The sequence below is a fragment of the Entelurus aequoreus genome, linkage group LG24, assembly GCF_033978785.1.
Source record: "Entelurus aequoreus isolate RoL-2023_Sb linkage group LG24, RoL_Eaeq_v1.1, whole genome shotgun sequence".
NCBI lineage: Eukaryota > Metazoa > Chordata > Actinopteri > Syngnathiformes > Syngnathidae > Entelurus > Entelurus aequoreus.
The window spans coordinates 1159392-1184290 of record NC_084754.1 but is presented as its reverse complement, the minus strand read 5'-3'; the positions used below and the strand labels follow the sequence as shown (position 1 = coordinate 1184290).

Here is a 24899-nt window from a genome sequence, read left to right as displayed (position 1 = left end):
CTGGTAATTATGGATTATAGATCATCCCTCTCACTTGTATAGTAGAAAATTGTTGCCATAAAGTTGGTCAACTTTGATATTCTACTTAAACCCGGAGATGGCGAGAAAGACACGAAAAGACAATCATTTGCAACCTTTTTTTTTTCCTGCAGGAGGATTACGATACATTTTTTATTTAAATGGGAAGATATGAACATTTCATCATTCGGCAGCCCATAGAGAGCAGACATTGTACAGTAAGTACAATGTCATAGTTTGTATTTCTTGTTTAGCACTTGGCAATAGTGTGGCGTGATTCTTAGTGTTTCACTAAAGCTGGATCTGTTTGGCACACAGCTTCTATAACGTGTTGCTCCTCTTCTGTAGATTCAGGCTAAAAAATAGAAGGTTCTGGATCCTCAATTGTCCCAAAGTAATCGTCGTAAAGTCTTTCATGAAGTCTGCCACCATTAGTAGCAGTGTTGTAGTTGAAGGAAATAGCAAACGTTGTGATGCGTCTGTCAAATTAATACGCCGCAGTATGCTTAAAATGAGCAAAATACGTGAATATCACATGTTACCATGAATGTGCCCGTTACTAAACTACATTTATATACAACAGATTTTGGGATGTTTTTAAAGCACTTTGTAGGCGGAATAGAGCAAATCCCCATACCTACATTGTCGGCTGACTTTTGCTAGCGTTTATTTACAAGTTAGAATGCATAAAATAAAAACAAAAACATGTATTCTTGATTTAAATAAAGATTGTGAATAATAAGCAAAATTCCAAAAAAGTGATTTTCCCCTTTAAGAATTATTGATTAATTATCAAAATCCCTGATTGTTCCTTTTAGCTTCCAAAGTGAGAAAGTCCATTGCTTACAACTGTTATACATAGGGATGATGTTTGATAAGGAATTATCGAGTTCGAGCCTATTATCGAATCCTCTTATCGAACCGATTCCTTATCGATTCTCTTATCGAGTCCAGATAGGTTGTTGTATATGGAAAAAAAAACACAATATTTGGTTTAACAAAAGCTCACTTTTATTATATAATAAAAAAATTGAATCTAATAAATAAATAAATATTTACTGTTACCCCCTAAAAAAATAAAATAAATAAATATTGACTGTTACCCACCTAAAAAAATAAAATAAAATAAATAAATATTGACTTGTTACCCAAAGTATATTAAGTGGGATTTTTCAGAGAAACAAATATATACAGTAACACAAAAACAAGCTGTCTCTGTGATCACTATAGGTGTATAAATAATAATATAGTGTTAAATAAAATCAGTCCCTTGGGCACAAAACTGAAAATAATACAGCTCTCCAAAAAGTGCACTTCTGCTGCTATTTGACATAACTGTTTGTTATGATGCTTTGACATTTTTGCACTTTATTTCTTTATTGAAAGAAAATTCTATGAAGAGAAAAGTTGTTTGCAAATGTGGTTACAATGCTAATAAATGAAAAGTTAAAGCTAAAAAAAGAAATACACTTTATTGAGTTAACATTATTTCTTTATGGGGGAAAAATGTTATGAGCTAGAGAATATAACAACTACACTACCCAGCATGCAACGGGAGTTACGAGCATGCGCGGTAGCCCCGAAAAGTGTTGCATGTTGCCACGCTGTGAAAGTAAACGTCAAGAACTCAGCCAACACACCTCGTCTGCATTATTTATAATTAGACAGACAACACATCAACAGTGTGATTTTGTTTTGTTTACAAGGAAAGAAAAACAAAAGTTAAAAAAGGGAGATATGTTGTATATATATGTATGTGCTGCGGTTGTTTTAAGAACGTTGCGACAGCTGCCGTAAAGGAGGTGCGTTGCTATGTTTCCGGTTGGTGGTAAAAGTGTTGGTCATGTGTTTTACCCTGCTAAAATCTCTCAGTAAAGTTATTCGATGGATTATAGCTTTTGTTTTGAACTTTATTACACCTTGGAGCGCTTTTTCCCGTCCATTGTTTTCCTGCTTTCGCTATCTGCGCCTAATGACTGAGCTACATGACGTCATTTCTTGTGATGTCACACAGAGCATTTCTGGTCGGGACGGGATTCGAATAAAGAATCAACTCTTTTCCTTTACTATAGTGGTCTCGATAACGGGTACCGGTTCTCAAAAAGGGATTCGAGTCCGAGGATTTCGAGTATCATCCCTAGTTATACAACGTTAAACTTACATGTTGTTCCAACCACCGCCTTGTCTCTGCCTTCCAGAAGGTCCCACAGGTGTAGAGATGCCTGATCATACTGGTTAGCCAACCTGGCAACAAAGGAACAAGTTCTCAATAAAAACAACTACTTTCAGGAAGAAAAAAAAAAAAGATTCATACACTTCTAAAAAAAAAAAAAAAAATCACCAACCTGATAGTTTGGTCACGGTCTGGCCCCACCAACTTGTAGAAGTCATCGAAGGCCATCAGGTCCAGATCTGTAAGCAGCGGCGAGCCTCCGACTCCCTGCCTCAAATCCTGCCGCACTGACTCCTCGCCCAGTCTATCCAGAAGGAACTGCAGCTCCAGAACAGTCTTTAACCTCCTCCGCTCTGCCTCCTCCCGTTGCAGTTGTTGCCGTCGGGTGGACTTCTTTGCCACCTTCTGGATCTGATGACGACACAGAAGAAACTGATGCAAGTCCTCACTTTAGGAGGACCCCCAAGAAACACAATGCCCTCCTTACATCTTGCCCAAGAGTAACGAAGGTCTTCTGCAACTCTCGGGCAAATTCCAAGTTATTCATGACTTCCTGGTATTTGGAGAGAGCCTCCTAATGGGACAAACCAAAACAATTTTACATATAAAGGAGTTATTATTGCAGTTATATATGAATGAGACTATGTTCTCACCAACTGGTCCTGATTCAGACTCTCGCCTTTATCCTTCCGAACTTGATAATCATCCAGTTTGCTCTGTGATAGTCAAAAGTTAGTATGTCAAACATATAACCACATTGTTATTGACTTTTCAGAACAGATCTAGTTTGCCACCACGCAAAGCACTTGCTACTCAGTGTTTACCTTTTTCTTCTCCATGTTGCGGGCCTTCTTGTCGATAACAAGAAGCACCTGCTTCAGGACTTCGGACTGCCCACCAAGTGCATTAAAGCCCATTGAACCTGGAGCGGATCCCACATCTGGGCTGGCTGACTGCACTGTCCCGTTCGCATTCACTGCAGAGGGCATCTAACAACGACAGAACGTAAGTTAAACCCCCAGAAGAAATGTAAACAACACATCATGCATTACGGGTGTATTGCTTAATTCAATAATCGATTTTACATTCCTTAAAATCAACTTCATCGATCTGTGCTCGGCAAGTTTGCCTTCCGGAAGATAGGTATCAAAGATTGTTTTAAAAGGGAATCGATTGATTTTATTGTTACAAGAAAAAAATAAATCTTTGGATTTAAAAACAGCAGACATTAATAATGTAGGGCTGCAACAAGTAATCGATTAAATCGATTATAAAAATAGTTGGCGATTAATTTAGTCATCGATTCGTTGGAACTATGCCATGCGCGGAGGCTTTTTAAAAAAAAAAAAAAATTTTTTTAAATAAACCTTTATTTATAAACTGCAACATTTACAAACAGCTGAGAAACAATAATCAAAATAAGTACAAAAACAGTACAAAACAGCACCAGGGCGGTGGTGAGGCTACGTCTCATGAGGTGCCAGTAAGCTAGCCAATGATGTGTCATGTACAACTCACGTGACGACGCTGCCTCCTTTGCTGGAAACATTCGAAAAATGGCGCAGGTAAACAGTATGGATAGTTTAGCGGAGAAACATCTTGAGGTTATTGCTTCAATGGAGAAAAGTGTACGACCTAAGTCGTCAAAAGTGTTGAAACACTTTACTTTAAAGACTTCAAAGAAGAGCGTTTCCTGCAAAATGGCACGGAAGTACAACATTGCTTCAGGAGCACCTGAAGAAGAAACATGTTGGAGCCATGGATGAAGGGAGGAACTCACGGTACGTAACTTTTTGGCAACAGGCATTCATGAGTTCAGCTTTTTTGTGAGTAACGTTAACGTATGCCTTTGTTGCAACGCGGGGCTGACAATGTGTCTCCGGCACATATGACTCCGTTTTGAGAGAGAAAACGCACGGTTACCAATTTCGAAATAAACGTAACGGACAGAAATACCTCAAGTTGGTTTCATAATGGATCAATGTAGCCGGGCCCGATAAAGCTATATAAATATATTTAGATTTGAGAGACGCTTTAGTATAACTAAACGTTATGAAGGTGCTGGAATATTTCATGCTATTATTCAGAAGGAGCCTAAAATGAATCCTTTATTATTCACAACAGAAACGTGTACAATATCTGATTTAGTTCTGATCTGATGAGTTACATTTCTGTGTTATTATTGGTGTATGCTGCACCCCCAATGTCCACAACATGGTGCTAGTATGCTGGTTTTTTTCAATAAAATACTGGAAAGGATAGAAATGTAGTTTGTCTCTTTTATCCGATTATTAATCGAAGTAACAATCGACAGATTAATCGATTATCAAATTAATCGTTAGTTGCAGCCCTAGTTTAATGACAAGGAGCTTAAACGTTAAGTTTGCCTGCCCGCCTGTGGCCTCAAAACAGAAATGGTGGATTGCTACAGTGGTCGAGAAAAGTCATAATAAATGTGAACGCCACAAGACAATATCATTAATTACAACACAAAAACTTTGGGATACAGCACAAGTGCAAACGCTAAAACAAATAGAAATGACACAACACAACAATATAAAGCTACAACTCAACTTAACGTTACAAAGGACGCGTCACGACCGACACAACAGAAGTGACAGCAGAGCAAGTGACGGCGATGCGCCGATTTCCAAAACACAGCGACTGCCAGCCATGGAAAAGTAATTTCATCAGAAACAAATAAATACAAACAATGGATCAAGGAGGCTATGGAAATTAGAAAGCAAGGGGCCAACACTATTAACAGGGATGAGGGGGCATATGTGCTTCCGCACACCTTGGAACGCTGTCCCTCATCGGCGACGCTAGGGCGAAAACTTTATTTAGCAGGTAAATCTACCTTTAAAATGTTGGTTACTGTAGTTTTATTGAAAATTGATTGAATATTGAAAATCTGACCGGAAAAGGTACCCTCTTGTTAATTCAACCTAAAGTGTTTAATTTAAATAAGTTGTGAATGCATTGGTCATTAACTGTTGTTTAGTTGCTTGTTTTTATCCATAATTCATATTATATTCCCTTACAAAAAATAACAGGAACATAGGAAACTTCACCTGCAGTGTCCAGTATTTTTTTTTACAGTCACACTGGTTGATTTATTTATTTTTTGCTAGAAAGTTACTGAATTGGGTTGGGTTACTAACAGATTCAGAGCGCGGCAATCACAACAGAAGAAGTAGAAGACGAAGCAGAAGAAGAGACATGGCGACGACAAAAAAGAAGTAAAAGTACACTTGCAAGTTCCAAAATGATTGGAAAAAAGAATTTCAGTTAATCCAGGACAGCTCGAAGGGGAAGGGGTATGCTGCCTGCAAATTTTGTAGATCAGACTTCCTGATTGAACATGGTGGCCGAACGGATATAGTCACTCATGAACGGTCAGAGAACCACAAGGCTGCGGCAACCCAGCACCATTCACAGCCCAGTATTATGGGCCACCTTGCTAAACGGAGACCCGAGGGTGTAACTTATGCCGAGACAAAGATGGCTATGCTGATAGCTACAAGCAACATCCCGTTTTCATTTGCGGATGTTTTCAACAAATCCGTGAAGGATATGTTCCCGGATTCAGAGATTGCTCGCCAGTACTCAAAGGGCAGAACAAAGGCTACTCAAATGTTATACCCGTCCCGTATTTTAAGATTAAATTGTTAAATATTATTTTTTTAAGTAAGCAGCAAGTACAGTACAGTTAGTAGAAAAACTGTGTTTTCATTACTGTGCATTTGATTGGTGCCATTGCCCCAGAATTGGACAAGGAAGCGATCGAACTGTGCCAAAACCAACCCTTTGGTCTGATGTGTGATGAAAGCACAAGCAGAAACATATGTATGTATTTTGTGTTTACAATTCTCTTGTAAAGTAATTCTATATATGACGCCCAGCGGGCCTTTTGAATATCTCCCTAATTCTGAGGTCTCAAGGTTGGCAAGTATGCCCTTATCAAGCACATTGTCAAATTACGATCTACAACGCTTGAAATGTTGGATTTCTGTCATGTACTTTTAGCTCTACTATAAAACGATTAACAGAATACATTGACAACACACTGGCAAGGTGGAGTAAATGTAACCATGGGATCGTGTAGGGCTGGGCGATATATCGAATATACTCGATATATCGCGGGTTTGTCTCTGTGCGATACAGAAAATGATTATATCGTGATATTCGAGTATACGTTCTCACGCAGTTGCTTTTAGCTGCAGGCATTACACTTCAGGCTCTTCTCACTCTTTCTTGTGTCTCCTTCTCACAGAGACATAAAACAAGCGCACCTTCTTACATACGTCACATACTATCACGCATGCAACGTCATACGCCCTCGCCGAGCAGAGAGGTAGCGGCATGGTAACGTTAGCTGTGATGCTAGCGGAGTGGTGCAAGTGGTAATACAAGAGAGAGAAGGTGCCAATCTGGTAACAAATGAAGGAAAATTAATTCCCAAGAAAACCAGCACGGGGTCCATCGTCTGGCGGTGGTTTGACTTCAAGCGGGAAGATGTTGAACAGACAACCGTAATATGTCAAGTATGCGGCAAAAGCGTTGCTACAAAAAGTAGCAGCTCTACTAATGTAGCATCATTTGAAAAGTCACCCGCTAGAAAATGAAGAGTGCTTGAAACTCTGCATGTCAACATCTCCGTTCAGTGCCACACCCACAAAATGCAGAAGCAACCATTTCTACATCAACACCATATGAAACAAATAGTCAACAACAGAAGGAGATAACGTCCGCAGGAAGCTACCATGTAGCGAAGGACATACACTATTTGATTTCCTATTATGCAGCTCATTTTTATTTGACAGTTATTGAAATATCTTGTGTGACATCATGCACAAAAGTGCACTAATAGCTTGTTTTAAAATGTCTCTGACAATCTTGCACTCTCTGTTTTGAAATGACATGAATGTTTGTGCCACTGCTTAATAACTGTTTAATAAATACACTTTTGCTAAATTGACTTAGTTGTGATTTCCCTCTCTGCATGAAAGTTTAAAATGAGCATATATTAACCCAGTATGAACAAGAATGTTTTAATGTAGACACATAGAATCATCATACTGCTGTGATTATATGCATCAAGTGTTCATTCAAGGTTAAGGCAAAATATTGAGATATATATCGTGTATCGTGACGTGGCCTAAAAATATCGAGATATTAATAAAAAGGCCATAACGCCCAGCCCTAGGATTGTGTAATCTTTGTTAAGCACTATGGCACAGCTGGTTCTTACTGTGGTAAAATTACCGGTCAGTCGATTCACTTCATGAACACGGTTCATTTCACTGCCACAATACGGGAAGTCTTAAGTCAGTGTTTTCAACCTTTTTTGAGCCGAGGCACAGTTTTTGCGTAGAAAAAATGCGGAGGCACACCACCAGCAGAAATCATTAAAAAACTAAACTCAGTTGACAGTAAAAAGTCGTCGTCGCAATTGTTGGATATGACTTTAAACCATAACCAACCATAGCTCTTGTTTCAAAGTAGGTCTACTGTCACATCACCCTGTGACTTATTTGGAGTTCTTTGCTGTTTTCCTGTGTGTAGTGTTTTAGTTCTTGTCTTGCGCTCCTATTTTGGTTGCTTTTTCTCTCTTTTTGGTATTTTCCTGCAGCAGTTTCATGTCTTCCTTTGAGCGATATTCCCCGCATCTACTTTGTTTTAGCAATCAAGGAATTTTTCAGTTGTTTTTACTAGAGATGTCCGATAATATCGGCCTGCCGATATTATCAGCCGATAAATGCTTTAAAATGTATTATCGGAAATTATCGGTGTCGGGTTATTTTTTTGTTTTTTTATTAAATCAACATAACACAAGATACACTTACAATTAGTGCACCAAACCAAAAAACCTCCCTCCCCCCATTTACACTCATTCACACAAAAGGGTTGTTTCTTTCTGTTATTAATATTCTGGTTCCTACATTATATATCAATATATATCAATACAGTCTGCAAGGGATACAGTCCGTAAGCACACATGATTGTGCGTGCTGCTGGTCCATTAATAGTACTAACTTTTAACAGTTAATTTGACTCATTTTCATTAATTACTAGTTTCTATGTAACTGTTTTTATATTGTTTTACTTTCTTTTTCATTCAAGAAAATGTTTTTAATTTATCTTATTTTCCTTTTTTTTTTAAAAAGAACCTTATCTTCACCATACCTGGTTGTCCAAATTAGGCATAATAATGTGTTAATTCCACGACTGTATATATCGGTATCGGTAATTAAGAGTTAGACAATATCGGAATATCGGATATCGGCAAAAAAGCCATTATCAGACATCCCTAGTTTTTACCCTTCTTTGTGGGGACATTGTTGATTGTCATGTCATGTTCGGATGTACATTGTGGACGCCGTATTTGCTCCACAGTAAGTCTTTGCTGTCCTCCAGCATTCTGTTTTTGTTTACTTTGTAGCCAGTTCAGTTTTAGTTTCGATCTGCATAGCCTTCCCTACGCTTCAATGCTTTTTGTTTATTTTTGGTTTAAGCATTAGATACCTTTTGACCTGCTGTTTCCGACAGCTACAAAGCAATTAGCTACCGGCTGCCACCTACTGATATGGAAGAGTATTACACGGTTACTCTGCCGAGCTCTAGACAGCACAGACACTCAATAACAACACATCATTTGCAGACTATAATTACTGGTTTGCAAAAAATATTTTTAACCCAAATAGGTGAAATTAGATAATCTCCCACGGCACAGTGGTTAAAAAACACTGTCTTAGGTTATAACCGGTCTTATTCCCGACGCGTTTTCTCGCTTTTTTTATTACGATGTGTAAGGGGCTCAATCTGATCTTTGATCCACTGTGGCAAGTTGGTCGCTGATCCCTGGTAGTTTGCTAAAATGTCCGCACTGTGGTTAGCACGGACCATTAGCCCCTAGTTCGCCTCGCGGTGTAGGCTAGTTTAGTAGCCGCCCGGCAGCCTCGCTGCCCCCCCCCCAGGTTTGGGGGAGAACAGGTAATTCACCCACCTTAATGTTATCCACTGGGGAGCTGTATGGCGAAATGTTCAGCACAGCCAAGTTGTTATGGTTGGTTCGTTGCTTTATTTTCTCTTTTACTGTATGTGGGATCCGCCCCGCCTGCCTCACCGACAACTGAGACTGCAAGAAGGAGGGAGAAACACTTTAATAAAGGCGAAGGTCCGTTCGAGAATATGCCTGTCGAAGTATAGTACAATTTAGCATTTAAATAAAATATTCTAGTCATAATCAAAACACTAAAACAACATGTATGCTATAAATACGCTTTAGGACGATTACAGATTGACACAAAAGCCGTTACAATTTGTTGTTGTATTATTTTCAGTCAGGCAAAAGAGCGTGATCCTCCCGGAGGAAAATCTGCACCATCATTAGCTTTGATAGGGCAATGGTGGAGACTAATGCCTCTGCGGTGCTTCACGCTGCTCACATGTGCCATGCCACACGTTGTGGAAACGGATGTTTTTGGACCAAAACCCGTTACAAGCAAAATTGTCAAAACTATTAAGAACGTCAACTTAAAATTCGTTTGTTTAAAAATGAATGACGCTGTAAGAAGAGAAGATGTGATTCAATGCGTTGAATAGGGTGGCGCAAATATGTTTAAAAAAAAAAAAAAATTTTCATTTATTTATTTATTTCAGGCAATAACATAAAAAAGTACAAAGTTGACAACACATAATAATATAAATTAATATAGTGCAAAAGGTAATGTATAGTATGTAATTCATGATTGTCCAGTTTTGCCTGAAAGGGAGTGGGAAGAAGATAATTTATTTAATCCCACCCCCAGTTCTCCATTCAGTGATTATTCACATGAGTTTCACTCTTACTTTGTTCAAGGATTATGATACAGATGTGTTGTGTTCACTACTGCATTGAGTTAAAGGCCTACTGAAATGATTTTTTATGTATTTAAACGGGAATAGCAGATCCATTCTGTGTCATACTTGATCATTTCGCGATATTGCCATATTTTTGCTGAAAGGATTTAGTAGAGAAAATCGACGATAAAGTTCGCAACTTTTGCTCGCTGATAAAAAAAAGCCTTGCCTGTACCGGAAGTAGCGTGACGTCACAGGAGCTAGTATTCCTCACAATTCCCCGTTGTTTACAATGGAGCGAGAGAGATTCGGACCGAGAAAGTGATGATTACCCCATTAATTTGAGCGAGGATGAAAGATTCGTAGATGAGGAACGTTACAGTGAATGACTTGAGAGGCAGCGATGGACGTATCTTTTTTCGCTCTGACCGTAACTTAGGTACAAGCTGGCTCATTGGATTCCACACTCTCTTTTTTCTATTGTAGATCACGGATTTGTATTTTAAACCACCTCGGATACTATATCCTCTTGAAAATGAGAGTCGAGAACGCGAAATGGACATTCAGTGCCTTTATCTCCACGACAATACATCGGCAAAATGCTTTAGCTACGAGCTAACGTGATAGCATCGTGCTTTAACTGCATATAGAAACAAAAAAATAAACCTCTGACTGGAAGGATAGATAGAAAATCAACAATACTATTAAACCGTGGACATGTAAATACACGGTTAATGCTTTCCAGGCTGGTGAAGGTTAACAATGCTGTGCTAACGACGCCATTGAAGCTAACTTAGCAACGGGACCTCACAGAGCTATGCTAAAAACATTAGCTCTCCACCTACGCCAGCCAGCCCTCATCTACTCATCAACACCCGTGCTCACCTGCGTTCCAGCGATCGGCAGAAGGACGGAGGACTTCACCCGATGCGTTTGGCGGCCCGGAGACGTAGGAAGTCAAGGTGAGGTCGGCGGCTAGCGCGGCTAGCGCTCCAACAAAGTCCTCCTGGTTGTGTTGCTGTAGTCCGCTGCTAATACACCGATCCCACCTACAACTGTCTTCTTTGCAGCCTTCATTGTTCATTAAACAAATTGCAAAAGATGTCCAGAATACTGTGGAATTATGAAATGAAAACGGAGCTTTTTGTATAGGATTCTACGGGTACCATAACTTCAGTTACTTTGACTTCGTCACGCGCATACGTCATCATACCGCGACGTTTCAGCCGGATATTTCCCGGGAAGTTTTTAAAAGTCACTTTATAAGTTAACCCGGCCGTATTGGCATGTGTTGCAATGTTAAGATTTCATCATTGATGTATAAACTATCAGACTGCGTGGTCGGTAGTAGTAGGTTTCAGTAGGCCTTTAAGCATACAGTTAGTTCAGTTACATTGTACAGCCTCTAGGTGGCGTAGCAAGTCAGACGGAGGAGATGCGGTGAGGTGAGGAGAGAAGAAGAATGTAATGTAGGTAAATACAGGTACGTGAATAAAGATGCTGAAGGGAAAGTAACGCGTTCGTGTTGGTTATTACTACACACCCAACATAACAAGTGGCGACGAGGATAAAGAAAAAAAAAAGAATGGCTTTACTCGGTTTACAACCGCCCTCTGCGTTCCTGGAGTGCCCGGGAGAGCCGAAGATTACGTTCGAGGATTGGCGGAAGCTATTCAACAACTTCTTGCTAGCAATCGGAGGTCAAGAATTTTCCGCGGCGAGGAAAAGAGCCCTGCTGATTCACTGTCTGGGAACAGAAGGACAAAGGTTGTACAATACCTTGCCGCTTACTGAGGATACCTACAGTGGTAGCTTACTGGCTTTGCAAACATTCTTCACCCCGAAAGTCAACGTGGTCGCCGAGAGGTACCGTTTTCTGCAGCGCGCTCAAGCTATGGGTGAGTCAACGGATCACTATGTGGCAGCGCTGCGTGAGCTAGTGAAAACGTGCAATTTCAGTGCAATGGAAAATGAAATGATACGTGATCAGATAGTGGAGAAAACGTGTGTGCCTCGTATACGTGAAAGACTGTTGTTAGAACCCGAGCTAACTCTTGATAAGACACTTACACTAGCCAGACGAATTGAAATTGCCGTTGCTGATGCAAAAACGTTCACTGAGAGTGGAACGAAGCTAGTCTCTGCAGTCTACAGACAGGGAAATAAGAAGGCAGGACACCCCAAAGACAAGTATAAGCACAAAGGGGGAAAACGGAATGATGCCATTCAACAATGTTACAGATGTGGCTCTGCTGATCACCTTGCTAACGACCAGTCATGCCCAGCTAAAGATGTTAAATGCAAAACATGTGGGAAGATAGGCCACTATTCCAGAGTGTGCAAATCCTCTACTAAATCAGTCAATGAAGTGAGTTTGCCTGAAGTGACTGTCCTCAATGTTGGCAAGAAGACTGATATACGAGGAAAACTAATTGGAACTTTCACTCTGGCTACATCACCTACAAGTACACATACAAGTGACATGTTAGTTGACACAGGATCTGCTGTCTCAATACTACCCGAAAAACTGTACAGAGAAAACTTCAGCACAAGTAAACTAAGCCCACCTACAGTAAAACTGTTGATGTACTCAAGACAGAACCTAAAAGTTTTTGGACATCTTAAAGCGACAGTAACATACCAACAGAGGACTGCAACTGGATTTTTCAACCTTGTAAAGTCCGGTACACCCCTCATTGGGCTAGATCTATGTGAAGACCTCAACATAGAGATTAAAGGAGGAAAGTTGGTGGGACCAACAGTGGATTGTGCCATGCTTTCACAGTTTCCTAAACTCCCTGAAACTACAACCACGTTGGACATTGGACATGCCAAAGATTTTGTACATAAGGTGCAGATACGCACAGATGTTAAACCAGTGCAACAAAAACTCAGACGCCTGCCGCTTTCAGTACGTGATACCGTCACGGCAGAGCTAAATGAACTGGAAAAACAGGGAATCATAGAGGGAGTTGATTCATCCAAATGGGTTTCCCCTATTGTAGTCACTTGGAGGAAGAACGGGAAAATCCGCATGTGTGTGGATATGAGGGAACCTAACAAGGCAGTGGTCCCTGACAGCCATCCATTACCACTGATCGAGGACGTACTTGCTGAGCTGCGTGGGTCAAAGATGTACTCTACCTTGGATCTGAAAAGCGCATACCATCAACTGGAACTGCATGAGGAGAGCAGAAATCTCACTGCTTTCATTACACATGAAGGATTGTACAGATACCGCAGAGTTCCTTATGGGCTAAGTTCAGCTCCTGCAGCATTCCAGAAAATGATGACAAACATACTCAGTGGATTAAAGGGGGTTAAGTGTTACCTAGATGATGTCATAATCTATGGGCCCTCACAGGAAGAACATGACGCTAACCTGAAAGCTGTAATGAACCGTATTCAGGAAGCGGGTCTGCAGCTCAACAAGGAAAAATGCCTCTTCAGTCAGACTACACTGACATTCCTAGGCCACAGACTCTCACCTGAAGGCTTACAGCCAAGCGATGGCCATGTGACTGCAATCCTGAATGCGCCTGCTCCTACCGATGCAGCCACCCTGCGCTCATTCCTGGGTTTAAGTGCATGGTATAGCAAATGTATACCTAACTACGCCAGCCTGGTCGAGCCAATGAGAGCTCTGTTGCGGAAGAATACAATTTTCAAGTGGAATGATGCAGCACAAAAGAGCTTTGATCAAGTCAAAAACATGGTTGTTAACAGCCCAGCACTGACACTGTTTGACCCAAACAAACCAACAGTGGTCTCAACTGACGCTTCTGATTATGGACTTGGAGCTGTTTTGACACAGGTGAATGAGGCAGGAGAGGAAGACACAATCGCTTTTGCCTCCCGCAGTTTATCAGATGCTGAAAGAAAGTACTCTATAGTTGAAAAAGAGGCTCTCGCATACGTCTGGGCTGCGGAAAAGTGGCGTGTGTGGCTCTGGGGAAGGAAGTTCCTGTTACGCACTGACCATCAAGCTCTAACTACACTTCTGACTACCAAAGGAAATAATCGAGCTGAACTTCGGGTTGCCCGGTGGTCTGCTCGCTTAATGGAGTTTGACTATGAGGTCCAGTACAGAGCTGGAACACTGAACAGCGTCGCCGACTGCTTATCCAGACTACCACTCCCTGCGACAAACAAGGATTATACTGAGACCGTGGAGTCAGTCGCAACAATACTGGACGAAATTCAAGCAGTCACTCAAGCGGACTTCAAAGCGGAGAGTAACTTGTGCCCTGTGCTGACCAAACTTCGCGCACAGCTACAAAAGCCTTGGCCAAGACAAAAAAAAGTGCTTGACCATGACCTACAGCCATACTACCTGATATGTGACGAACTGGCAATTTTGGATGACTGCGTGGTCAGAGGCACTCACCGTCTCGTGGTTCCAGGGTTACTACAGAAAAGGCTCAGACATTGCACATGAGACTCATCAGGGCATTGTCAGAACAAAACAACGCCTCAGAGAACTATACTGGTGGCCTAAAATGGACGCACAAGTTGAATCACTCATCAAAGACTGTACTACATGCAGACAAAATGACAAGTCAGTTACTACTTATAATGCCCCACTCCAACCTGTGCCTTTACCCGATGCAGCATGGGAAAAAGTGTCAATCGACATCGTTGGTCCTTTTGAATCTGCACCAAGAGACTGCAGATATGCTGTAACGCTTGTGGACTACTTCAGTAAATGGCCGGAAGTAGCTTTTGTGGCCCAGATTGATACTGCAACAATCATTCAGTTCCTCATAGCAACCTTTTCATGGGAAGGTAATCCAAAAGAGTTAGTGAGTGACAATGGTACTCAGTTCACATCAGCTGAATTCGAAAATTTCCTAAAACAAAGAGGAATTGTGCACCTGAAATCATCTCTATATCATCCCCGTGCAAATGGAGAAGTTGAGAGGTTCAACAGAGTGCTCAAAGACTGCCTCCAAACTGCTTCTATACAAGGGACACCCTGGAAGCCATTCACAAGGTCCTTTCTTATGGATTACAGAGCTACTCCACACTCAACCACTGGAGTGAGCCCCTCACAGCTGCTTCATGGAAGACAAATGAGAACAAAACTCCAAATCATGGATGTGACTCCTGTCCATGTAAATAAGAATGTGGTGCGGGAACGAGTTGAAAAGATACAGGAATACGCAAAACTGTACACAGACAGGAAGAGGAGTGCAAAGAAGACATCCTTCAACCCTGGTGATCAGGTCAGGATTCGGAAGCCATGGAAGGTAAAGAAAGGAGAACAAAAGTTCACAAAGCCAAGAACTGTGGTGCGGAAGAAAAGCCCATACACCTACCTGTTGGATGATGGTAGAGTCTGGAATGCATCACACCTTTCTGTACTACCACAAGTGACCACTATGGACAATGACACTGTACAGACCGAACCTAAACAAGAGACAAATGTGAACAATAGACCTGAGAGGTGTAGGCAACCGCCTAACTGGACTAAGGACTAAGTCATGTACTAAAGAAGTTGCATAAACATGCATGTTGCTGGTTGTTAAGGAAAAGAAAATAATGCATGCATGAAAAATGTTTGGTATGCAATTTACATACGGTTAAATGCTGCTGTAATGGTTGATTGGTTGTCATTTTATTACTTCCAAAATATTATAGGCATGGTGTTACTTGAATCCAATTACAAAAGAAATTGTAAGTTTTGTTATGAAGGAATTCACTTTTATTGAAAGGGGAAGATGTTGTGTTCACTACTGCAGTTAGTTCAGTTACATTGTACAGCCTCTAGGTGGCGTAGCAAGTCAGACGGAGGAGATGCGGTGAGGTGAGGAGAGAAGAAGAATGTAATGTAGGTAAATACAGGTACGTGAATAAAGATGCTGACGGGAAAGTAACGCGTTCGTGTTGGTTATTACTACACACCCAACATAACAAGATGTTGTATCGTAGTGGCATTACCACAGGTAACAATAATTATTACACTGTAACAATAATTTGTATCAACTGTAGGAATAATGAATATACCAACAATGGTAATAGACAACATAGCAATAATGGTAAGGAAACATTGAGCACATGTTAACACTTTGAGACAGAGTACAACAGCAGGTCAATTTAAAGACCCTCCTCTCTATATTTGAACCAGACCCCATGTTTGTATAATAGTTTAAATCCATTAATAGTTTGGCATTGCTTGTGTCGTAAGTCCAGTTTGTTCCATAGTTTTACCCCGCATACAGACACACAAAAACGTTTACGAGTGGTTTGAGCTCTCAGCACTAAGAAGTATTTTAATTGCTGTTTTGGGCAGTAGATAGGATATTTGATCCAAGACACAACTAACATACCGGTAACTAAAATGTTCTTTTCTTTGTGCTCGAAAAAAGAAAAGTAGTGAGAATATCTCCATGTTAAGAAACTCTGCTTCGGCTCCGCTATGATGTCTTGTTAGTAAACAGACAACACAATGACTTCAATATCATGGATGGAGTCCTAGAGTTGAAATAGTTAAAATTATATCTCGAGAATTCACATTTAATCTGGTATATAACTTCCAATTGGGAGGTTTACGTGTTCTATTGCTTTCTGACTTTCCATCTATCCATCAGTGTTGGGACTAATGCGTTACTGTAACGCCGTTATTTTCAGCGGTAACTAGTAGTCTAAAGCGTTATTGTTTATATTCAGTAACTCAGTTACTACATGATGCGTTACTGCGTTATTTTACGTTATTTTTTATGTCGTATCGGCTAGAAACAGAAGATCTGAGTGTGTTTTATTGGAGAGCTGCAGTGTCGTCCTTCTGAATCTTCCTGTGTCACAAGGAAGAGAAGAGGCGCGCTGTGTGTGGGTGAGGGGACGGGCGTGTCTGTGTTTACTAACAGTAAACACCGTCTATCTTTGTTGTTGTTATTATTGTTGTTTTTATCCAATTTGATTTTATTGTTTTGATTTTGTACGGTGTCCTTGAGTGCCCAGAAAGACGCCTTATAAATCAAATTTATTATTATTATTATTATTATAAGACATCATGGCGGATATTCTCACTACTTTTCTTTTGTCGAGCACAAAGAAAATAACATTTTAGTTAAATGTCAGTTGTGTCTTGGTTTAAAGATCCTATCTACTGCCCAAAACAGCAATTCAAATCTGCTAAAACAGCTACAAAAGCAACATGCTTCGACAAAGCTAGTAAAGAGAGAGACAGACTCCGATGCCACTTCACCTCCATCTCCACCTCCACCTAAGGATTTTAACGGAGGCACTGCTAGCCAGGACAACATTGATAGAGCCATTGCAGCGTATGTGCTAGAAGACATGCAGGCCATTTCTACAGTGGAGTCCCTCGATTTCAGGCAGCTAATTAGAATGATACCGGCGTCAAACAGCAAATGGCACGGAAAACATTTTCCACGTATCTGGACAGTGAGTACATAAAAATGAAAAGTGAGCTAAAGAAAACTCTCCAAACTCTGCCTGCTCATCATTCAGCATTGAAGGTACACACTGTCAATTCTCTTTTACTATACTCTTTCATTCTAGACTTCTAGAGTGTTTGATTATCACATCCCTCTAAATGTATAGACTATAAAGTTCACAAACATAAAGAGGGATCCTAGTGGGCCAGGCCAATCTTTCATTTTCTCTAAACTAAAACTGGGGAAATGTGTAGAGTGTTCCGGGCTTCAGTACAGTGTTGATCTCCTGAAGACATGATTTTATTTCACAATTCCTTGAGAGAAAAAAACGCCTGGTTAAGCTTTGTGTGTTTGTCATGTGTGCCTTCCTTGGGTGAAGCCAGGTTTACAGCTATGTTGTTATTATGCTGTTTGTTACTTATGTATGTTATGTTGCAGCTATTTCAAATAGTATTGTCAATAATGTGTAACGCTAAAGGAATTTGGGCTGTTAGACATTATATGGACAGTTCTTACATTTTGTAAACGTATGGAAAAAAATAAAAACGTTTTAACGTTGTTGTGAAAGAAGTCAAGTTTCAGAAGATCACAAAAGCAATATTATTACTTTTAAAGTATTTGGTGGCTCAAGATGTGTAAGAGCTCCTTGTCTCAGGAACCTTTACATTGAAAATGTTAATTAGATAGATAGATAGATATTAATTATTCTAATTACACATTTTCTAAAAATATATATATGAGGTTAGTGTTATTAAAATAATATTTTCAAGGCACAATTTAAAGACAATATATTCTAAAATAGATAAAAGTAGAAACAAGGAAAATAAGGACACAATATATTACATATCCAATTCTAAATAAATAAATAAATACAGCTTACCGGTAATATTATTAATGAAATATACACTACTAATCATTTTTGAAACAATAATGTAACAAACCCATATTCTCCCATTGGATTAATGATTTTAAATTAATAACTAAAATCTTGGAAAATGTAAAAAAATTTTTTTTTTTAAAAAAGCCCTTATATTATTGTCTTTATTGGATAATTTAATTTGTTTGGGCCCAGGTTTGCGTATATGTTCATTTGTATTGCCTCTTATTTTTACTTTTACCGTCTTTAAAATGTGTTTGTACATGGATTGTATTTAATTTAATTTATTTTGTATTGCTTTGTAAATTGCTCAACCGGTTGTAAAATATAAAAAAATATTGAATTGTATTTGAAGTGCCTTGATTTGTTTGTACAATGTGTGTGTATATATATATATATATATATATATATATATATATATATATATATATATATATATATATATATATATATATATATATCATGTTTGTTTTCTCATTTGTTCAATACAAATAAATTAAAAATAACCATTGTTGCTGCAGCTGACATGTGCTACCCCACATGTTATAACTACTATGATTTTTGACAAAATGTTGAGTGTATTCAATTATTTAATGACTAATATTATATGACCTTTACAACGACAATGTTTTTTCTACCCAACTATTGTGATCATGCAGATATTGTTTGTAATGTTATGACCCAGTACATAGGAAGTGTGTTGTCCTAAATGTTATTAGAAGATGCTAATCTAGTTATTAAGTCATGTTGAACAACCATGATGGTTGTATTAGTTACACCAGCAGGTGGCAGTAAAACCTAGCAAAGTGAATCACAAAATACCTGAACTTCAAGTCACAATTTTAGTGGATATACATTTATTTCTCCTTATTTACTCCCCACTGTGCAGATTGTCATGTTTAGGAAACCCTAACGAATATTACTTTACGTAATAATCCACTTCTACTACTTGAGCAACAAACCAAACCTGTGAGCCGTCTAAAGAATGTGCAACCAGCTTCCTCTTGTTGTGTCAAACACAGGAAGCTCAGCTTTCTGATTACAATGTTCCACAAACTGTGTGTTTTTTTGGGTTAATACTGATTATGGGAGGATTGTGAGTGCAAGTGAAGATCCATTTCAACGAGTGACTCATTTCAGCAGTCGGTTGTCTTGCAATCAAACAACAAACATCACTTCATGTTTTATAAAGAGAATCCTAGAGTGGTTCCTCATTTGACCTCCAACTTTTTTTTTTTTTTTTAAACATGAGGCTCAGAAACAGCCCTCTTTGTTCAAACTTACAGAACAGAACACACTTTTTTCTCTTTATTAAGCAGGATAAATATTCTCAACCATCACCCTCTAATCACTGGCGGCGACCCAAATTGGGGAAATTTGAAATAAATGTGTCACATATCTTATATTTAATAATAAAATTGAGGTAGTGCAAAATAACACATTGTGCCGCAAAACATGTTTAACGAACATTTCAGGCACAACAAGGTTGTTTTTTTTAATCCTCAAAATCAAAACGATTTTAACCCGCAGGGTTCTCAAAGACTCCAGTTGAGTTTAATTTCAGAGATTTTACTTCAAAGCACCGCAAAACTAAGCATACAAAAATGTAGCAAGTGAATTATAATTTATTTAAGATGAAACATAATTTTTTCAACATATTATTCAACATTCTCTGCCCACTACTCCCCTCACCTCCCAGGGGGTGATCAAGGGTGATGGGTCAAATGCAGAGAATAATTTCACCACACATAGTGTGTGTGTGTGCCAATCATTGGTACTTTAACTTTAACTTTTTTTTACTTTAACAATAAAATATTTCACTTTCCAGGGGCGCTGGACTTATTCCAGCCTCTGAGGCGCGTGAGAACAAAAGTACGAAGTCGACGGGAGAATGTGGAAGGCCCGATTTGACATGGAACACCCTCATTTAAGAGTTGCTCCACCCAAAGTGCACTTCTTGGATGAAGGCGCGCAATGACAGACAAGTCCAGTAGGAGAATGCGGCGCAGCCAGAATCAGCTCGTTTGCAGGCGAAAGTTCAAAGGACTCCGGCTTATTAGTGACTCCCAGAGCCCAAAAAAAGTCTGCGGGCTACAGAGCGTTTTCTATTGGGGTTACAGTAGAGATGCTACCTCAGTAGAAGCATTTAAGTCCCATCTTAAAACTCATTTGTATACTCTAGCCCAGGGGTAGGGAACCTATGGCTCTAGAGCCAGATGTGGCTCTTTTGATGACTGCATCTGGCTCTCAGATAAATCCTAGCTGACATTGCTTAACACGATAATGAATAATTCCGCTGGTAATCACAGTGTTAAAAATAACCACGTATCAACCAGACTACAAAGCCGTCAGCAAAACCATACAGCACCAGAAGTCGCATTAATGGTAAGAAGTATTTTATTTATTATTGGTTACCTTCAGAATAACTGTTATTAAAAAGAAAAAGAGACTTATTATACTGTATTTTTCGGAGTATAAGTCGCTCCGGAGTATAAGCCGCACCGGCCGAAAATGCACAATAAAGACGGAAAAAAACATATATAAGTGGCACTGGAGTATAAGTCGCATTTTTGGGGGAAATGTATTTGATAAAAGCCAACAGCAAGAATAGACATTTGAAAGGCAATTTAAAATGTCTAAAGAATAGTGAACAACAGGCTGAATAAGTGTACGTTATATGAGGCATAAATAACCAACTGGTATGTTAACGTAACATATTATGGTAAGAGTCATTCAAATAACTATAACATATAGAACATGCTATACGTTTACCAAACAATCTGTCACTCCTAATCGCTAAATCCCATGAAATCTTATACGTCTAGTCTCTTACGTCAATGACATCAATAATATTATTTCATATTTTACGCTAATGTGTTCATCATTTCACACATAAGTCACTCGAGTATAAGTCGCACGCCCGGCCAAACTATGAAAAAAACTGCGACTTATAGTCCGAAAAATACGGTACTCTAAAAATGTTGGTCTTACTTAAAAATGCACGCATTTAGTTGTATTCAGTGTTAAAGAATATTATATGGCTCTCACGGAAATACATTTTAAAATATTTGGCTTTCATGGCTCTCTCAGCCAAAAAGGTTCCCGACCCCTGCTCTAGCCTTTAAATAGACCCCCTTTTTAGACCAGTTGATCTGCCGTTTCTTTTCTGCCCCCCTCTCCATTGTGGAAGGGGTGGCACAGGTCCGGTGGCCATGGATGAAGTGCTGGCTGTTCAGAGTCGCCTGTGCATCGGTTGGGGACATCTCTGTGCTGCTGACCCGTCTCCGCTCGGGAAGGTCTCCTGCTGGCCCCACTATGGACTGGACTCTCACTATTATGTTGGATCCACTATGGACTGGACTCTCACTATTATGTTGGATCCACTATGGACTGGACTTTCACAATATTATGCCAGACCCACTCGACGTCCATTGCATCCGGTCTCTCCAAGGTTTCTCATAGTCATTCATATTGACATCCCACTGGGTTGTGAGTTTTTCTTTGCCCTTATGTGGGCTCTGAACCGAGGATGTCGTTGTGGCTTGTGCAGCCCTTTGAGACACTTGTGGTTTAAGGCTATATAAATAAACATTGATTGATTGATTGATTGAAGAATGGGGAAGAATAGAATTGTATAAAAAAGGTGTTTGTTTAAACGTCTCTCTGGTTATGTTTGAGAAGTCTAGGCGCCAACAAGCGTCAGTTTTGTTGCTAGATTTCATCTTGTTATCAAGCAGAACCATTTGGAGTTAAAATGGAAAGAAACCATCATGCATGAGTCAACTAACCCCTCAGGAAAGTGTGATGTGCCACTTGCACATCCTCTGGCCTGTCTGGCTCCGCTTCACAGGAAGTAGTGCATGACTTATTAAATATTCTATTTTGTTTTACCTGACAGTTTGTCTCCCGTGTTGTTTGATTAAAAAGGTGTAGTTTGATCCATTTGCTGCTGGCCGTCCAGTGAACCTTTATGGGTTTATGAGCCCAAGGATACATTCAGCCTAGATTTCAGGGTTCGAGTCCCAACTCTCTGGAGGTGCTTTATCTCATGGTCCAGTCCAACGGCTGTCTGCGTTCCTCCCTCCCGCTGGCAGCCCTGACATTCTGGCAGCAGATAAGAGGCAGCGACTGTGAAGACACACACACACACACACACACACACACACACACAGCACTGTTGTTGTTTTTAACAGAGACAACCTTCATAAGAGCTTAAATACACAATATGTAATAAAGTTGTTTTTTTTATATAAAAGCTCACCGATCAATGCATTGTAAATGTAAGACTATTTAAAACAATAAATACACATTTTTATTGCGCTTAAATTAGCCGATATTTCAGTCTGATGATTTTTTCTGTGGGATTTTCTCCCTTTTATAATGTTAAGTAGTCAAATAAAAATCTATTTGACTTGAAATAAATAAAATGCACACAAAAAGGATAACAGAAAAAGAAATGCAATAAAATAGAGGTGGAAATATTTGGGTAACTCACGATTCGATTCTCGATCCAACATGATTCTCTTAATATATCATCCATCCATCCATTTTCTACCGCTTGGTACATAAATGATGAAAATAGAACTTAATGAAAAAGACTGAAAATAAGCTTCAACCATTTTTTAACAGGACATATTTTCAAAGGGAGAATAACAGAACTGAACCGTGGATACATTTTGAAGTAGTAAGTGTAGGGGTGGTAGAAAAAGTGTCATTTCTACAGTATTGACCCTTCAGAATGAAGTGTTACTTTAGTTTTTAGAGGCCCTATGCTTTTTCATGGCATTCGTTTGTTTTTTTATGAACATTTTTGCCAAAAGTTTTGTTATGTACAGGAGGAGTAGACGGCACAGACCACAAGGGGGAGTAGTTAAGCTCTAGATGTATTTATATACATACAATATATATACACATACATATAAATAACAAATAATATAATAAACCAAGGGAAATGGAGTGTGACTAAATCCAAAAAAGTGTGTGGGTGGTGATTAGATGTTGAGTGTTATCGGTTGTCAGGTTCAAACACTGATGACATCTATTAAACAGGACAAGAAGCAAAGAATCAAACAGAGACAGAATTCAATTTGGACTCAATTTGAGGAGAAACGTCTGGTCTGTACTCTTGCACAGTTTCCAGCACGCTCTGACAAAAAAAGGTTTACGTCTCCTTTATTTGGATATTCCCTGTTTACACATCAGCTGTTTCTAAAGGAATGGGGGGTATGTAAACAGCTCTTGTTTTTGGTCACATTAACACAAAAGAAAAAGATGCCTCGGGCTTGGGCTGGTCCTGGCTCGAGCTTGGGCAGGTCTTGGATCACAATAGATAACCCCCCCCCTCCCGTCTCCTCCCATCGTACACAATGGAATTTTCCAAGCCTTTGGCTGGGTGCAACAAAGACAGCCTCTTGTCCGTTCATTGGGAACTCAGAGAACGGAAAGTTTTTTGATAATTTACATACAATTTCCTGACATCGGTAGTGTTGAGGGAGAGGCGAAAAATCCAGGGCGAGAGAGAGACGTCAGAGCTCGTGTCCATGCGAGGCGGTCGAGATCCGGGAAGGCAGTCGAGATCCAGGGGGAGTCCAAGAGAGCGAGACACACAGCTCAAATCCAAGGCGACGGAAGAAAACATGTACATGACAGGTAGCTACAATCTCGCCTGGAACGCAGGTCTGCACTGGCTTAAGAAGCCCAGGGAGCTCATCAGCGACAGGTGTGCAGATTGCAGATTGATTGCAGCTGCGCTCTTGGAGGCGCAATCAACAGAGCGCACAGATGAGTGTGCATTGGCATGCGCCCGGGCCGTGACAAGTTTACTCCGATTCTCACATACCAACTCAGCCTAATTGGTTCTGTGAAGGCGCTCTTAACTCAAAACACTTGTATCTGAAGTCAACGTCCCCCATTGAAACTAATTGATTAATTGATGAATTTATTGGTGCTGGTCCCCTCCAAAACTGCACAATTTTAACGTGTAACATGGCGTTTAAAAAAACAACTGAACTTTTAAATAAAAATATTGTATAAAAACAATACAATAGAATGTATTACTAACAACCACAGTAGTTTTATGAATTAGTATAAATGATGTTTAGCATTTACCTTGGAGAGTGGACTTCCACAACATGTCCTTCCAGCTGATTCTCTGTCAAACACACCATCAGCAGCTTCTCCATATATTATTTTCACATTCTTGGCTGGCATTGGACTCATTCTGCTTCAGTATGGTGCAATTGCTTCGCCAAAGTTAGCGACACGCTCGGTCATGTTTTTGATGATTTATTTCTGTAATTCAATGAATATCATCCACTTCTTGTCCTCAGCCCTGACCTTCACACTCACTTCCTTCCTTCCAATGGTTAGAAAACTAAGTTATGTCGCTCTATAGCTATAAGCTAATGCTAGTGAATTATTTGTTTGATTTGTTTTTTGATAGTTTTGGGTGTCCAGAATGGGTCAAATTAATTTACAATATTTCTTATGGAAAAAAATTGCTGGGGATTGCTAAAGAAAACCTAAATATATGCTCCATGCGCCTTTTTTCGGGACATGAGCTGTCTCACTGCCAATTGTTATGCTT

At 39.7% G+C, this 24899-nt stretch overlaps 1 protein-coding gene across 1 annotated transcript in view; it reads right to left on the bottom strand.

The window, feature by feature from the left end:
* Nucleotides 1–22401, bottom strand: part of caprin1b (cell cycle associated protein 1b) — a 37262-nt gene extending 14861 nt beyond the window's left edge. Inside the window, exons 1-7 of the mRNA XM_062035703.1 lie at nt 22205–22401; nt 9201–9332; nt 3016–3180; nt 2845–2907; nt 2679–2765; nt 2364–2602; nt 2180–2262 (exon numbers count right to left, since the gene is read on the bottom strand). Coding sequence (XP_061891687.1) covers nt 2180–2262; nt 2364–2602; nt 2679–2765; nt 2845–2907; nt 3016–3180; nt 9201–9332; nt 22205–22309 — 874 coding nt within the window. The 5' untranslated portion in view covers nt 22310–22401. The remainder of the gene's footprint in view (nt 1–2179; nt 2263–2363; nt 2603–2678; nt 2766–2844; nt 2908–3015; nt 3181–9200; nt 9333–22204) is intronic.
* Between the last annotated feature and the right edge of the window lie 2498 nt (nt 22402–24899).